The sequence below is a fragment of the Narcine bancroftii genome, chromosome 3 (assembly GCF_036971445.1).
Source record: "Narcine bancroftii isolate sNarBan1 chromosome 3, sNarBan1.hap1, whole genome shotgun sequence".
Classification (NCBI taxonomy): Eukaryota; Metazoa; Chordata; class Chondrichthyes; order Torpediniformes; family Narcinidae; genus Narcine; species Narcine bancroftii.
In genome coordinates, this window is record NC_091471.1 from 12,460,818 (window position 1) to 12,476,739 (window position 15,922).

General features: G+C 45.2%; 2 protein-coding genes across 4 annotated transcripts in view; one reads left to right on the plus strand and one right to left on the minus strand.

The window, feature by feature from the left end:
- The window catches only part of LOC138756974 (dedicator of cytokinesis protein 2-like), a 1,510,503-nt gene that overhangs the window by 741,820 nt on the left and 752,761 nt on the right, over positions 1-15,922 (minus strand).
- The window catches only part of LOC138756975 (INSYN2B protein-like), a 94,857-nt gene that overhangs the window by 21,643 nt on the left and 57,292 nt on the right, over positions 1-15,922 (plus strand). The window contains exon 3 of one of the 3 annotated variants that reach the window (XM_069923502.1): positions 113-215. The exons of the other annotated variants lie outside the window; for them this stretch is intronic. Coding sequence (XP_069779603.1) covers positions 113-173 — 61 coding nt within the window. The 3' untranslated portion in view covers positions 174-215. The remainder of the gene's footprint in view (positions 1-112; positions 216-15,922) is intronic. 3 annotated transcript variants of the gene reach the window in all.

Consider the following 15,922-nt stretch of genomic DNA (forward strand, 5'->3'; position numbering starts at 1 on the left):
AATTTAAAATGTCATGACATGTTCATAACAATAAATTCTGCTTCTAATTCTGAGATGTCAGACAAAGTATCTTTAAATTATGAAATTTATTCTCTAAAAATAAATTTCACAGGACAGTCAGAATCTGCGTGATATTAATCAGCAAAGCAAAAAAGAGAGAGTGCGTTGGCTAAAGATCATTGACTGGAAAATGTAACGGGCAACATCTGTTCAAGGTGAGGAAAGGAAAGTTTAGGGGAGACTTCAGGGGTAAATCTTTTCACACAGCGAGTGATTGCCAGGGGTGGTAGTGGAGGCTGGAATAATAGGGTCACTTAAAAGACTTTTCAGGACATGGATGGTTACGAAGTAGGAAAGCTTTCATTTCTTGAGTAGGTTTCTATAGATTGGCACAATATTGTAGGCCAAAAGGCCCGTACTGTGCTGTAATGGTAAATGTTCCAGCATAAAAGATGAAGAGTTGAAGAGAGTCTCAAATCGGGATGCTTGAAGTCTGCAATTCACATGACCTGCTGAGGATGTTTAACTAGGAGGAGCTCTAAATTCGATTTGTGAAACAATCTTTACCTCTTAGAAAGGATTCCTTAAACCTCTACCTCACATCATGTTAGCTGTGTGGCTACTTCATTAAAAAAAAGTTTTTAATTTGTGATAGTTTGATATCACGGTTAGTGCAGCGGTCAGTGCCATGCTGTTGCAGCTCCAGCCACCTGGGTTCGAATCTGGCGCTGTCTGTAAGGTCTGTAACCTGCGTTCTCCCCAGGTCTGCATGGGTTTCCTCCAGGCGCTCCGGCTTCCTCCCAGCCATCAAAGCATACCGGGTTGTAGGTGAATGAGGGTATTTTGGCAGCACCGGCTCGCAGACCAGAAGGGCCTGTTACCGTGCTGTATGTCTAAATTTAAATTAAAAACAATAAAAACATTGACAAGGCCAACATTTCCTGCCCATGTCCAAAAACCGTGAAGGGAGTCGTACGATGCTGATCCGGTACTGATGAAGGGACAATGACATCAGTGGGGATAGTGTGTGACTTGAGAGGACCTTGAATGTTCTGCTCTTTCCATGCTCTTGTGTGGCAGAGAGTAGCAAATGCAGCTCAGGCCATCATGCAAGCCAAATTGCCCTCTGTTATCTTCACCTGTACCTCCCTCTGCTTCGGGACACCAGCCAACATATTAAAGGACCCATCCCACCCCCACCCCTCTGTTGGGCAGAAGTTACTCGATTTTGAAAACAGAATCAAGGACAGTTTCTTCCCGGCTGTCATCAGACCATTGGACGGCGCTCTCGTCTGTGAATGACAAACGCCCAGCACTGTTTACCGGTTCTTTTACTGATATACTGTACTTGAGGTCTGTTTCCCAGAGCACCTCCACAGTGACATCTCCAGCACCTGGTTGCTGTCATTGTAACTCCCCTTCCCATTCCCACACCCACATTGTCCTTCCTCTCTTTTTCAGTCTTTTTATTGAGTTTTACAGGACAAGTACACATTGTATAAAGAACACAAAGTTACCAAATATGAAGAATAACAGAACATTTCCAAAAATAAAACAATAGCGATATACCCCTTCCCCAATGTTGTCAGAATGACAAAGAAAAACAAAGGCCTTCTCTGCTGCCAGAGTGAGGCCTAACATAAACTCGAGGAATGGCACCTCATATTCCACCTGGTGCAGCGACAGGCCAGTGATTTTAATTTCAGATTTCTGATTTATTGTCAGAGTATATTCATGACATCGCATACAATAATGAGATTCTTTTAACTGTAGGTGAGGCAGAATTACGTCTTAATGGTAGTGCAAGAAAAAAAAACTGTACACAGTGTAAACATATAAACAAATAAAGAAATGTAAACAAACTGTGTATTACAGAGAGGAAAAAAATCAATAAAAAGAAAAAAAGAGAGAGTCCTCAAATGAGTCCCTGATTGAGTTTGTCGTTGAGGAGTCTGATGGTGGAGGGGTATCAGCTGTTCCTGAACCTGGTGGGGTGAGTCTTGTGGGATCTATACCTCTTTCCTGATGGCTGCAGTGAGAACAGAGCATGTGCTGGTCATGTTTGACCAATCTGATTGAATTTTTTGAAGAGGTGACTAGGAATGTGGATGAGGGTAGCACAGTGGATGTTGTCTATATGGACTTCAGTAAGGCCTTCGATAAGGTACCACATGGAAGGTTAGTTAGGAAGGTGCAGTCTTTAGGTATAAATTTTGAGATAGTCAAATGGATTGAACATTGGCTGAAAGGGAGAGGCCAGAGAGTGGTAGTGGATAATTGTCTGTCAGGTTGGAGGCCGGTGACCAGTGGTGTGCCTCAAGGATCTGTATTGGGCCCATTGTTGTTCGTTATATACATTAATGATCTAGATGATGGGGTGGTGAATTGGATTAGTAAATATGCAGACGATACTAAGATAGGTGGAATAGTGGATAATGAAGAAGGTTTTCAAGGATTGCAGAGGGATTTGGGCTGCTTAGAAAAGTGGGCTGAAAAATGGCAGATGGAATTTAATGCTGATAAGTGTGAGGTGCTTCATTTTGGTAAGAAGAATCAGAACAGGACATACGTGGTAAATGGGAGAGCATTGAGGAATACAGAAGAGCAGAAAGATTTAGGAGTAATGGTACATCGTTCCCTGAAGGTAGAAACTCACGTGAATAGGGTGGTGAAGAAGGCTTTTAGTATGCTGGCCTTTATCAATCATTGCATGGAATATAGGAGTTGGGAGGTGATGTTGAGACTGTATAAGACGTTGGTGCGGCCTAATTTGGAGTTCTGTGTGCAGTTCTGGTCGCCTACTTATAGGAAGGATATAAACAGAGTGGAGAGAGTGCAGAGAAGGTTTACCAGAATGTTACCTGGGTGTAAGCATCTAGAGTATAGGGAGAGATTGGACAGATTAGGTCTTTATTCTTTGGAACGTAGAAGGTTGAGAGGGGATTTGATAGAAGTATTTAAGATTATGAAAGGGATAGACAGAGTGGATGTGGATAGACTATTTCCGTTAAGAGGAGGAAAGATTAAAACAAGAGGACATGAGTTAAGAATTAAGGGGCAGAGGTTTAGAGGTAACATGAGGGGGAACTTCTTTACTCAGAGAGTGGTAGCTGTGTGGAATGATCTTCCGGGAGAAATAGTGGCGGCGGAGTCAATTGTATTATTTAAGAAAAGGTTGGACAGGTATATGGATGAGAAGAAGATGGAGGGTTATGGGCATTGTGCAGGGAGGTGGGACTAGAAAGGGGTGTTTGGTTCGGTGCATACTAGAAGGGCCTAATGGCCTGTTTCCGTGCTGTAATTGTGATGTTATGTTATATTATGTTATGTTAAGGTCAGAATTTGGAACTCTCTGTGAGAACTGTTTAACTCAGGGTGAAGTTGCAGAGAAGACTCGATTGGCAGAATGGCCTACTTCAGTTCCTTTATCTTGTGATCTTGTCTTTTTTTTCCCCCACTGAGCTCCTCCAGCAGACTGTTCTTGACACCACACAGCACTCTTTCTTTTCTAATTCCCCTTTTACACCTTCTGAATACACTTCTCCTCATGTCTGGCCAACTGATCTATGGTGTGTCATTATCATTCTCCATTCATCCAAGATGTGGTGCTGATCTATATAAACCTATTCAGCAATCTAACCCTTCCCTACCTCACACCCTATGTTTTTCATGTATCCATGTTACTGTCTATGAATCTTTTAAATGTCCCTATTGTACCAGCCTCCACTTTCACCTCTGGCAAGGCATTACAGGCACTTTCTACTCTCTGTGTAAAACATTTATCCATCACATCTCCCCTAAATGTTCCTCTGATATTTGCTACCATCACTCCAGGAAAATGGTGCTGGCTGTCGACCCTATCTATAAATCTCATAATCTTGTAGATCTCGATTTAGTCACCTCTCATCCTCTTCATTCCAAAGAACAGACAGAAGTAATGATCGGTGAAGCGCTTAGCGTAACGCCTTTACAGCGCCAGCTATTGGGACCGGGGTATGTAATTCCCGATGTCTGTAAGGGGTTTGTACGTTCTCTCTGTGTCTGTGTGGGTTTTCCCTGGGGCTCTGGTTGGTTTCCTCCCACCATTTGAAATGTATCGGAAGCGTAGGTTAATTGGGTATAAGTTGGGTGTAATGGACTCGTGGGCTGAAATGGCCTGTGACCGTGTTGTATGTCTACATTTATAAATTTAAAAAGCTCTGTTAACCTTGCCTGATAAGACATTCTCCAACCCAGGCAACATCCTGGTAAATCTCCTCTGTACCCTTCCATTGTTATGAGCCCAGAGGACCCCAAAACCCAACAGCAATAGAAATTCACCAACAAATGGATCCTTAAATAAAAGTTACTTTTAATTATGTTTAACATGAAAACAGGATCAAACTCTAACTTCTTACTATAAACTTAACTAACCTAACTTAACCCCCTTCTAATTCTAAGCACACATGTATGTAATGTGTGAGTAAGTTTTGAAAAGTTCTTTGATTCACAATCCAATCTCACATCTCACTCCTCCAAGTTCAACTGGTATCAGGCAATTCTTAGACTGTGCACAGAATTTAACATTTATGAATTTTGCCAGGCTTTGATGCTTGAAAGGTAAATGGTTACCGCTCAGGAAGATTCTTGTTGGTTTTTAGAGAGAGATTTGTTGCTCGTTGGACACCCACAACTGATTCCTTCTGAACAGTCACTTCAATGTCTTGCCTAAGAAACTTCCCCCATCAAGGTTTTCCAGATGATAACTTCTTTCTTTCAGGTCACCTGAGTCCCTTTTCTGTTTCCCTTATTTCAAGTGAAACATTATGCTCTTGTATGGACCACAAAGGCTTTGACCAGGCTGAACTAAGCACTCACTACCTGCCCTCAAACATCTCATGAACTATAGCCAGTGCAGAGCCTTCTTCATGATTGCATCGACATGGAGGCCCCAGGAAAGCTCCTCATTTCATTTAAAAATGTGGCAGCCTTTTGTATGCAAATAGTCGACCCTGTTTCCAGTACATTAATACACTGTGAACTGTGGAATGTCTTTCATTGAGACTGGATTGGGTGCTTCCAGGGTCATGACGGTTATCAGTGAAGCGGAAGTAATTCTGGGCTTGCCCATAATCAGGATCAGAATCAGGATTTATTGTCACGAACAAGTCATGAAATTTGGTGTTTTGTGGCAGCCTCACAGTGCAAACATTCATATTATAACCATCTTACAACATTACTATAAAAATGCCAAAGTAACAATGCATGAAAAGTAAGGCAATGTCTTGGTTCATTGATCATTCAGCAATCTGATGGCAACAGGGAAGAAGCTGTCCTTGTGGCGCTGAGTGCTCATCTTTAAGCTCCTGTACCTTTTCCCTGATGGTAGCAGACCAAAGAGGGTATGGCCATAGCCTGAGTGGTGGGGGTCTTTGAGGACAGAGGATGCTTTTTTAAGACACCATCTCTTATAGATGTCCTCGATCGAATGCCAGCCTGATAAACGTAGATAAGATGGGCTGAAGAGCCTGTTACGTGCTGTGTAACTTGAAGTCTCAATGGCTTTGGAAGGAGTATTTCACCTTGGTCTTATGTAAGGAGGATTTTCAATCTCTTAGAGAGCATACTTGCTTTTCATTGTGTGTCAATCACTTAATCTTGAATTTCAGCCATCCCCACAACTCTCAGTCTTCACGCACAAAATGTATCCATTAACAGCTCACGTTGCTCACAAACCTTCCTTCCAGTTCAAGAATTTTGACAAAGGGTTGTATTTTTTTTAGAAGCATGCCATTTAACCTGAGCATTAACCTCTTATTTGATGTGACAGAAAATAATGGAGCATGTGTAATACATTCTGATAATTCTGTGTGTGTGTGTGTGTGTGTGTGTGTGTGTGTGTGTGTGTGTGTGTGTGTGTGTGTGTGTGTGTGTGTGTGTTAAAAAGAGAGGTTGTGCAAGTAAATGTATGCACATGGGTACATGGGTGCAAGTATTTGTGCTATGTGTGGTGTGTGTGTGTATGTGTGTGTATGTATGTGTGTGTGTGTATGTGCGTGTATGTGTGTGTGCGCGCGCGTGTGTGTGTATGTATGTGTGTGTGTGTATGTGTGTGTATGTATGTGTGTGTGTGTATGTATGTGTGTGTGTGTATGTGTGTGTATGTATGTGTGTGTGTGTGTATGTGTGTGTATGTATGTGTGTGTGTGTGTGTGTGTGTGTGTGTGTGTGTATATTTATATATATACTTATATATATATATATATATATATAAACGTGGGTGTATATGTGGGTTTGAGACGTGTGAGTATACACAGGTGAAAGTGCATGTTATGTGTAGGTGTATATGTGTTGTGTGTAGAACTGTGTGAACATGTTTGTGTTTATGTACATTTAAGTGTGTATCATTGATATTATACCAGAAATTAACGACTTCAACGTGCTATATATCCTTATATACATATCTATTTTATTTAACTGTCAGGCAGAAATGTTAATTCTGCAGCCTCATGATGTAGTGAGGTTTCATCCAAGCACATAAGTTTGTACAATGAGAGAGTTCCACTGAGTTAACTTTCAAATTGATGCACTCTTTCATCAGGTTGAGTGCAAACACAAGTATGTGAAGCCAATGGTTTGTCTGACATCAGGGAAAGCTGAATGGAAAGGGTGACTCAGCAGGCAGGCAGCCCAAGCAGCGCCCCACTCGAAAGTACAGGGACAATCTCTCAAGCAGTGCACTTTTACTTCAAGTAACCCATTCCCTGCAATGACCCCCTAGAACTATTATGGATGCAAAGGTTCACGGGCTGCACCCTTCACTAATTATATATCCTACCATTCAGCACCCCACCACTGCTATATAGATTACCCTTAACGTACAAGGTTTATGAGGCAGGGATCTGTTCTGGGACTTGTGATTTTTATAAATGACCTGGATGAAGCGGATGACATGAAGGATGGAGGAAATGTGGATGGAGCTGAAGGTTGTCGAAGGATGTAGAGTTGGGCAGAAAAGTGGCAGATGGAGTTTAATTTGAATAAGTGTGAGGTGATGCATTTTGGAAGGACAAACCAGAAGGTTGAGTCCAGGGTGGACAATTGGCTACTTGAGAGTGCAGATGAACAGGTTGCAAATCCTTACTTCCCTTAAGGTTGGCACACATGCTGATAGGATAATTAAGAAGGCCTATGTGATGCTGCGATTCATTAATAGGGGGAGATTGAATTCAGGAGTAGAGAGGTCATGTTACAAATCATTGATAAGACCACACTTTAGAGTATTGTGTTCATTTCTGGTCACCTCTTTATAGGAAGGATGTAGAAGCTCTGGAGGGGATGCAGATTAGATTTACCAGGATGTTGCCTGGATTGGGAAACAAGTCTTATGAGGAGAGGTTAGCAGAGCTGGGACTTTTCACTTTGGAGCGTAGAAGGATGATAGGAGACTTGATAGAGGTTTCCTAAGTGGTTTACTTCCTTCCAGTATTATGAGAGGCATAGATATGATGGACAGCCAGCACCTGTTTCCTCGGGAAGGATCTGCAAACATAGGGGACGTGTACAAAATGAAGAGAGCCAAGTTTAGGCGAGACATCAGGGGTACATTTTTTTTACAAAGAGGGTTTTAGGTGCCTGGAATACCTTGCCGAGGGTGGTGGTGGAGGTTGAAATGTTTGGGGCATTTAAGAGCCTCTTGGACAGGGGCATGGATGAAAGGAAAATGGGGGGTTATGAGGTAGGAAAGATTTAATTTTTTAAAATAAGAATATATAGGTCAGCACAACATCGAGAGCCAAAGGTTCTGTACTGTGCTGTAGTGCTCTATATTTGTGTCTGGGCTGCCAGAGTAATGGTGGAAGAAGCTTCTGTATGGACACATGAATATGCAGGAGGTACAATATGCAAATGTGGTGGAGCAACTCAGCAGGTCAGGCACCATCCATAGGAAGTAAAGGGTCACCAACCTTTTGGGCCTGGACCCTTCATCAGGTAGATGGCAAAGCAGGCAGGCGCCTAAATAAAAAGGAGGGAGGCAGAGTAGAGGAGAGGAGGGAGGAAGAGATAGTGGTCGCAACACAGGCTAACCGGTAAGTTGGTGGTGGGGTGGGGGGTAGTGGGCACAGAAGAGAAAAAAAAAGCTGTGATAAAGGGAGTGGGTTGCTGGAAGCGGGTGGGGAGCAGGAGGAAAGGAGACAGAGGGATAAGGAAAGAGAGAGACTCAGGGGAAGGCAGTGGGATATGGATCGTACCACACTACTGGAATTTTAGTCCAACTTGGGCATCATGTTTGGTGCAGAAACCTGGGGCGAAGGGCCTGTTCCGGTGCTGCACTCTTCTAGTGAGCTGAAGGGGCTGTACTATATGGCATCCAATGCTGCAGGACTGATTACCCATGATGCCCTTCACTGGCCTCAAAGTGCTTTGGAATGTTCTGAAGGCGTAAGAAAGATGACATAACTAACATTTCTTGCTGATGCGTCTGGCCCAAAATGTCGACCATTCTTTTTCTCCCTATTGACGTTGCCCAACCCTCTGAGTTCCTCCGGCAGATTGGGGTTTTTTTTCACTCGAGATTCCAGCCTCTGCATTGTCATTTTGATTTATTCTTTAACGGAGGAGTGTTTGGCCCAACTGCCCTTGAACCGTATGGTTTGCTGAACCTTTTCAGAGCAGAGTTCTGAGTGTAGTGGATTGGTTTGGGCCCCATACAGATCCCCGTTACCCTGAAACATCCAAGCAGCTAGGACCATGATTTCTCATTGAAAGACTTTGAGAACAGGCCAAACTTTATCTACGCTCTTGCCAGTCACCTGTTTTGAATTGGTCAAGGAGTTCATTTATGTTTCTGAGGAGCCATGGAATGTTTTATTCCATGCTGCCAGATTATTAGCGGCACGTTTAGCGTCGTGGTTCGTTCAATGCATTTACAATGGCAGCGAGCCAGGATTGAATCTGGTGCCATCTGTAAGGAATTTTGCACTCTCATTAATGAAACCTGCTGTTGTTATCCAGTCTGGTCCAGACGCACGCTGCGTTTGTCCCAGTGACACAGCTGAGAGATTTGTTGCCTCCTCAGCACCAGAGACCCGGGTTCAATCCTGATCTCTGGTGCTGTCCTGATGGAGTTTTCAAGTTCTTCCTGTGACTGCACATGTTTCCTCCAGGGGCTCCAGTTCCCTCCCATTTCCCAATGATGTTCGGTTTGGGTGGTGAATCAGAATCAGAATTTATTGCCACGAACAAGTCATGAAATTCAGTGTTTTGCAACAGCGTCACAGGGCAAACATTCATCTTATAATCATCTTACAACGTTACTGTAAAAAATAATAGTCCACGAAAAGTAAGTTTGGTTCATTGATTATTCAGGAATCTGATGGTAGCGGGGAAGAAGCTGTCCTTGTGCTGCTGGGTGTTCGTCTTTAGGCTCCTGTACCTTTTTCCCAATTGCAACAGAGTGAAGAGGGATGGCCTGGGTGGTGGGGGTCCCTGCTTTCTTAAGACACCACCTCATGTAGACGTCCTTGATGGAGTGAAGTCTGGTGCCTGTTATGTCACAGGCCCAGTTAACAACCCTCTTGAGTTTACTCTTGTCCTGAGAGTTGGTCCCTCCATACCAGACAGTGATGCAACCAGCCAGAATGCTCTCCACGGTACATCTGCAGACGTTTATGAGAGTCTTCGGTGACAGGCACCTCACAAAGTATAGCCGCTGGCGAGCCTTCTTTGCGATTGCTCCAGGACAGATCCTGGGAGATATTCACATACAGAAATTTGAAGTTCTTGACTCTCTCCACTCCTGAACCCTTGATGAGGACTAGGTCGTGTTGCCCTGACTTCCTCCTCAAGCCCACAACCAACTCCTTAATTTTGTTGACATTGAAAACAAGGTTGTTGTTGTTACATCATTCAACAAGCTAATCCATCTCCCTCCTGTATCCTTCTTTATTGCCGTTTGGGATTCTGCCAAAGACTGTGGTATCATCGGCAAACTTGCAGATACCATTGGAATTGTGCCTTGCCACACAGTCGTGGGTGTATAATGAATAGAGCAGTGGGCTAAGCAATTGTCCCCAGGGTGTGAGTGAATGTGCTCAAAAAAGTGATTTCTTTTCATGGGATAAAGATTCTGACTGTCCCAGCCCCCACCCCTCACAGTGATTCAAATCTGTCTGCCAAACTTTAGATCACTTACCCAGCTAATCAACATCAATTTGTCATTCTTTCTGACCTTGACTGTTCAGTATTAACTGCAAGGTTTGACAATGCTCATCCTGGCCATATCCGTAAATCATCGTTATACACAGTATTAAAGCGTGGTCAATCAATGTATTTTTTTTGTGAAATGGCTTATACTCTTGACAGATTGACATTACTCGATGGTTCTCTGCTTGGCCCTGCCAAGGAATATTAATGTAATGCTGTATATCTTTGATTCAGAGGTGTGGGATGGCATCGACTTCCTAGCTTGGTGACCTTTCTTCAGCTCCATCTTGCCAATCCTCTGTCCCTTTCCCTTGTCGACATATCTGCCCATAGTCTCATGTACTGCCAGACTGAGACCGCCCGCAAATTGGAGGAACATATTCTGATTGGGCACCCTCCAACTGGATGGCATTAGCATCGATGTCTCCAGGTTCTCCCCATCTCTCTTTCTCCCTATATCCCTATTATGGGTTTTAGACTGCAATGTCGGGAAAATCACAGACAAAAATTAACATAATTACTGCCCGTGTGGTTGTTCACACAGGGTGCCTTTTTAGGCTGCAAGTACCTGAGTGCAGCAGTCCCGGTGGTAGGACGTGCAGTGGAGTGGATGACCATCAACAAATTTTTCCAGTATGATATACCTTGCAGGCTTCCTCCAAAACGTTGTAGGGGTCCTGCAGGATAAATTACGATGCAAGATTTGACTCAAAATTCCTGCACATTCCTTTTTAGACTGCCCATGTACTGGCGAAATTCCTTGATTGTGTCGTTACATGCCTGAAGACTAAAATCCAGATATGTCTCCTTTCCTCCAGCCCCCTGCCCTATATTTCACTCTCTCTCTCTCTCTCTCTCTCTCTCTCTCTCTCTCTCTCTCTCTCTCTCTCTCAGTCTTTGTCTTTGTCTCTCTCTGGCTCTGTGGCTCTCTCTCGCTTTCTCTTTCCCTCTGACTCCTTTCCTCCCCTCTGCATTGACAGAGCTAACTCCCTCCCCTGATCAATTCACAGCGTTTCTTTTCTGCTGCTCTTCTATCAGTGGCCTCTTGGCTGTTGGCCATGACCCTGCCCCGCCTCACCCCGACCTATTTATTCAGGACCCTGCCTTCTTTCTGCCCATACCTTGATGGAGGGCTCATGGCCAAAGCGTTGGTTTTATATCTCTCCCTCCTATTGACATTGCGGGACCTGCTGAGTTTCTCCAGAGCACTTGTGCGTTCACTAAAATCACAGAGGCTGCAGACTTTCTTGTTCAACTGGTTTCTGAGGCGAGTTGGTGTAGCGTTTGGCACAGCGTCTTTACAGCGCCAGCAATCGGGACCAGGGTTCGAATCTCATGCTGTCTATAAGGATTTTGTACGTGTCTGCATGAGATTTCCCCGGGGGGGGGGGCCTCCGGTTTCCTCCTACCCTTCAACAACGTACCAGGGGTGTAGGTTAATCGGGTGTAAATTGGGAGGTGCGGACTCGTGGGCCAAAATGGCCTGTTACCTGTGCTGTATGTCTAAATTCATGTTGAGGAACTTTGGGGGACATCCGATGCGCTCTAGTATTTTCCAAAGCCCTTTCCTGCTCACGGTGTCGAAGGCTTTGGTGAGGTCAACAAAGGTGATGTAGAGTCCTTTGTTTTGTTCTCTGCACTTTTCTTGGAGCTGTCTGAGGGCAAAGACCATGTCAGTAGTTCCTCTGTTTGCGCGAAAGCCGCACTGTGATTCTGGGAGAATATTCTTGGCGACACTAGGTATTATTCTATTTAGTAGAATCCTAGCGAAGATTTTGCCTGCAATGGAGAGCAACGTGATTCCCCTGTAGTTTGAGCAGTCTGATTTCTCGCCTTTGTTTTTGTACAGGGTGATGATGGTGGCATCACGAAGATCCTGAGGCAGTTTACCTTGGTCCCAACAAAGCCTGAAAAACTCATGCAGTTTGGCATGCAGAGTTTTGCCGCCAGCCTTCCAAACTTCTGGGGGGATTCCATCCATATCTGCTGCTTTGCCACTTTTCAGTTGTTCGATTGCCTTATATGTCTCATCCAGGGTGGGAACCTCATCCAGCTCTAGCCTTAGGGGCTGTTGAGGGAGCTGGAGCAGGGCGGAATCTTGGACTGAGCGGTTGGCACTGAAAAGAGATTGGAAGTGTTCTGACCATCGGTTGAGGATGGAAATCTTGTCGCTGAGGAGGACTTTGCCGTCTGAGCTGCGCAGCGGGCTTTGGACTTGGGGTGAGGGGCCGTACACAGCCTTTAGAGCCTCGTAGAAACCCCTGAAGTCGCCAATGTCCGCGCTGAGCTGTGTTCGTTTGGCGAGGCTAGTCCACCACTTATTTTGGATCTCCCGGAGTTTCACGAAACCAACAAGGTCGGGTCAGATACAGCAATGAGCTCTCTGAACCCTTCTCCATTAACAATGGCATGAAGCAAGGCTGTGTTCTCGCACCAACCCTCTTTTCAATCTTCTTCAGCATGATGCTGAACCAAGCCATGAAAGACCCCAACAATGAAGACGCTGTTTACATCCGGTACCGCACGGATGGCAGTCTCTTCAATCTGAGGCGCCTGCAAGCTCACACCAAGACACAAGAGAAACTTGTCCGTGAACTACTCTTTGCAGATGATGCCGCTTTAGTTGCCCATTCAGAGCCAGCTCTTCAGCGCTTGACGTCCTGCTTTGCGGAAACTGCCAAAATGTTTGGCCTGGAAGTCAGCCTGAAGAAAACTGAGGTCCTCCATCAGCCAGCTCCCCACATCTCCATCGGGCACACAAAACTCAAAACGGTCAACCAGTTTACCTATCTCGGCTGCACCATTTCATCAGATGCAAGGATCGACAATGAGATAGACAACAGACTCGCCAAGGCAAATAGCGCCTTTGGAAGACTACACAAAAGAGTCTGGAAAAACAACCAACTGAAAAACCTCACAAAGATAAGCGTATACAGAGCCGTTGTCATAGCCACACTCCTGTTCGGCTCCGAATCATGGGTCCTCTACCGGCACCACCTACGGCTCCTAGAACGCTTCCACCAGCGTTGTCTCCGCTCCATCCTCAACATCCATTGGAGCGCTTTCATCCCTAACGTCGAAGTACTCGAGATGGCAGAGGTCGACAGCATCGAGTCCACGCTGCTGAAGATCCAGCTGCGCTGGGTGGGTCACGTCTCCAGAATGGAGGACCATCGCCTTCCCAAGATCGTGTTATATGGCGAGCTCTCCACTGGCCACTGTGACAGAGGTGCACCAAAGAAAAGGTACAAGGACTGCCTAAAGAAATCTCTTGGTGCCTGCCACATTGACCACCGCCAGTGGGCTGATAACGCCTCAAACCGTGCATCTTGGCGCCTCACAGTTTGGCGGGCAGCAACCTCCTTTGAAGAAGACCGCAGAGCCCACCTCACTGACAAAAGGCAAAGGAGGAAAAACCCAACACCCAACCCCAACCAACCAATTTTCCCTTGCAACCGCTGCAATCGTGTCTGCCTGTCCCGCATCGGACTTGTCAGCCACAAACGAGCCTGCAGCTGACGTGGACTTTTTACCCCCTCCATAAATCTTCGTCCGCGAAGCCAAGCCAAAGAAGAAAGAAATGTCTAAATTTGAATGGGCAAATTCAAATTCAGAGCCAGCTCTTCAGCGCTTGACGTCCTGTTTTGTGGAAACTGCCAAAATGTTTGGCCTGGAAGTCAGCCTGAAGAAAACTGAGGTCCTCCATCAGCCAGCTCCCCACCATGACTACCAGCCCCCCCACATCTCCATCGGGCACACAAAACTCAAAACGGTCAACCAGTTTACCTATCTCAGCTGCACCATTTCATCAGATGCAAGGATCGACAATGAGATAGACGACAGACTCGCCAAGGCAAATAGTGCCTTTGGAAGACTACACAAAAGAGTCTGGAAAAACAACCAACTGAAAAACCTCACAAAGATTAGTGTATACAGAGCCGTTGTCATACCCACACTCCTGTTCGGCTCCGAATCATGGGTCCTCTACCGGCATCACCTATGGCTCCTAGAACGCTTCCACCAGCGTTATCTCCGTTCCATCCTCAACATTCATTGGAGCGCTTTCATCCCTAACGTCGAAGTACTCGAGATGGCAGAGGTCGACAGCATCGAGTCCACGCTGCTGAAGATCCAGCTGCGCTGGGTGGGTCATGTCTCCAGAATGGAGGACCATCGCCTTCCCAAGATTGTGTTCTATGGCGAGCTCTCCACTGGCCACCGTGACAGAGGTGCACCAAAGAAAAGGTACAAGGACTGCCTAAAGAAATCTCTTGGTGCCTGCCACATTGACCACCGCCAGTGGGCTGATCTCGCCTCAAACCGTGCATCTTGGCACCTCACAGTTTGGCGGGCAGCAACCTCCTTTGAAGAAGACCGCAGAGCCCACCTCACTGTCAAAAGACAAAGGAGGAAAAACCCAACACCCAACTCCAACCAACCAATTTTCCCTTGCAACCGCTGCAACCGTGTCTGCCTGTCCCGCATCGGACTTGTCAGCCACAAACGAGCCTGCAGCTGACGTGGACATTTACCGCCTCCATAATCTTCGTCCGCGAAGCCAAGCCAAAGAAAAGATGTCTAAATTTAAAGTTAAGTATGACTCATTTTCAACACCAGTTTCCTTGTTGACTGCACAAACCATTCCATGGACCCCAGCACCACATGGATTTGGCAGCATTGCTGCCGCACGGACCCAGTGACCCAGGTTTTGTTCCTGACCTCTGCTGTCAGGATCAACTGTCAGGGGTTTGCACTTTTTCCCCTGTGACTGCTTTGATTTCTCCTGGGTGGCCCGATAATCTTATAGTCTCATGGAAAAGCTGCTGATTTAAAAGTAAATCAGTGGCTTCCTTCCTTTGCTTTCTGATCACTGAACCAGGGTCAGTACCATATGCATTATTCATCATTTGAATGCAATTCTTGACAAGGTCTGTGAGTAATTGCTGAGTGCCAGGATCCGGAGAGGTAAAATAGATGCAGGTACATAAAGTAACATCATTCAGGGGCGCAGCTCTTTCAGGTAGAAGGAGAAACCAACAGATCTTGTGGCTTTTTTTGGTGGAAAATCTTAAGGGAAGGCAGGACGTTTTTTTTGTATTTCATTCTGCCAAACTGAGTCAGAGGGTACGGCCAAAGTTCAGACAGTAAAGCCCCAATCCATTCAATCTCTCTTCTCCAAACCACTCCATCCTGTGAATCAGCGTTGTGAAAGCTACACCCAGAATCACAGATATCTTTCTGAGAATGAGAATCAGAATCAGGATTTATTGTCTTGAACAAGTCATGAAATTCGATGTTTTGCAATAGTGCAAACATTCATATTATAAACCATCTTACGACATAACTATATAAAATAAACCAATAATTAGTGCATGAAAAGTAAGTTCTTGACCCTCTCCACTAATGAGCCCTTGATGAGAACTGAGTTGTGTTCCCCTGACTTCTTCCTGAAGTCCACAATCATCGCCTTGGTTTTGCTAACGCTGAGAGCAAGGCTGTTGGTGTAGCACCACTCCTGAACGCTTCCTCATTACCGTTTGTGATTCTGCGAACAACTGTGGTGTCATCGGCAAATTTGTAGGTAGCATTGGAATTGTGCCTGGCCACACGGTCATGGGTGTATCATAAATAGAGCAGGAACTTCTCAAATTCTATTTTGTTGCAGGAAGATTTCTTTATACAAAAGACTCAATAGAGAAGGTGCGGAGAAGGTTCACAAGAATGATCTCAGAAATAT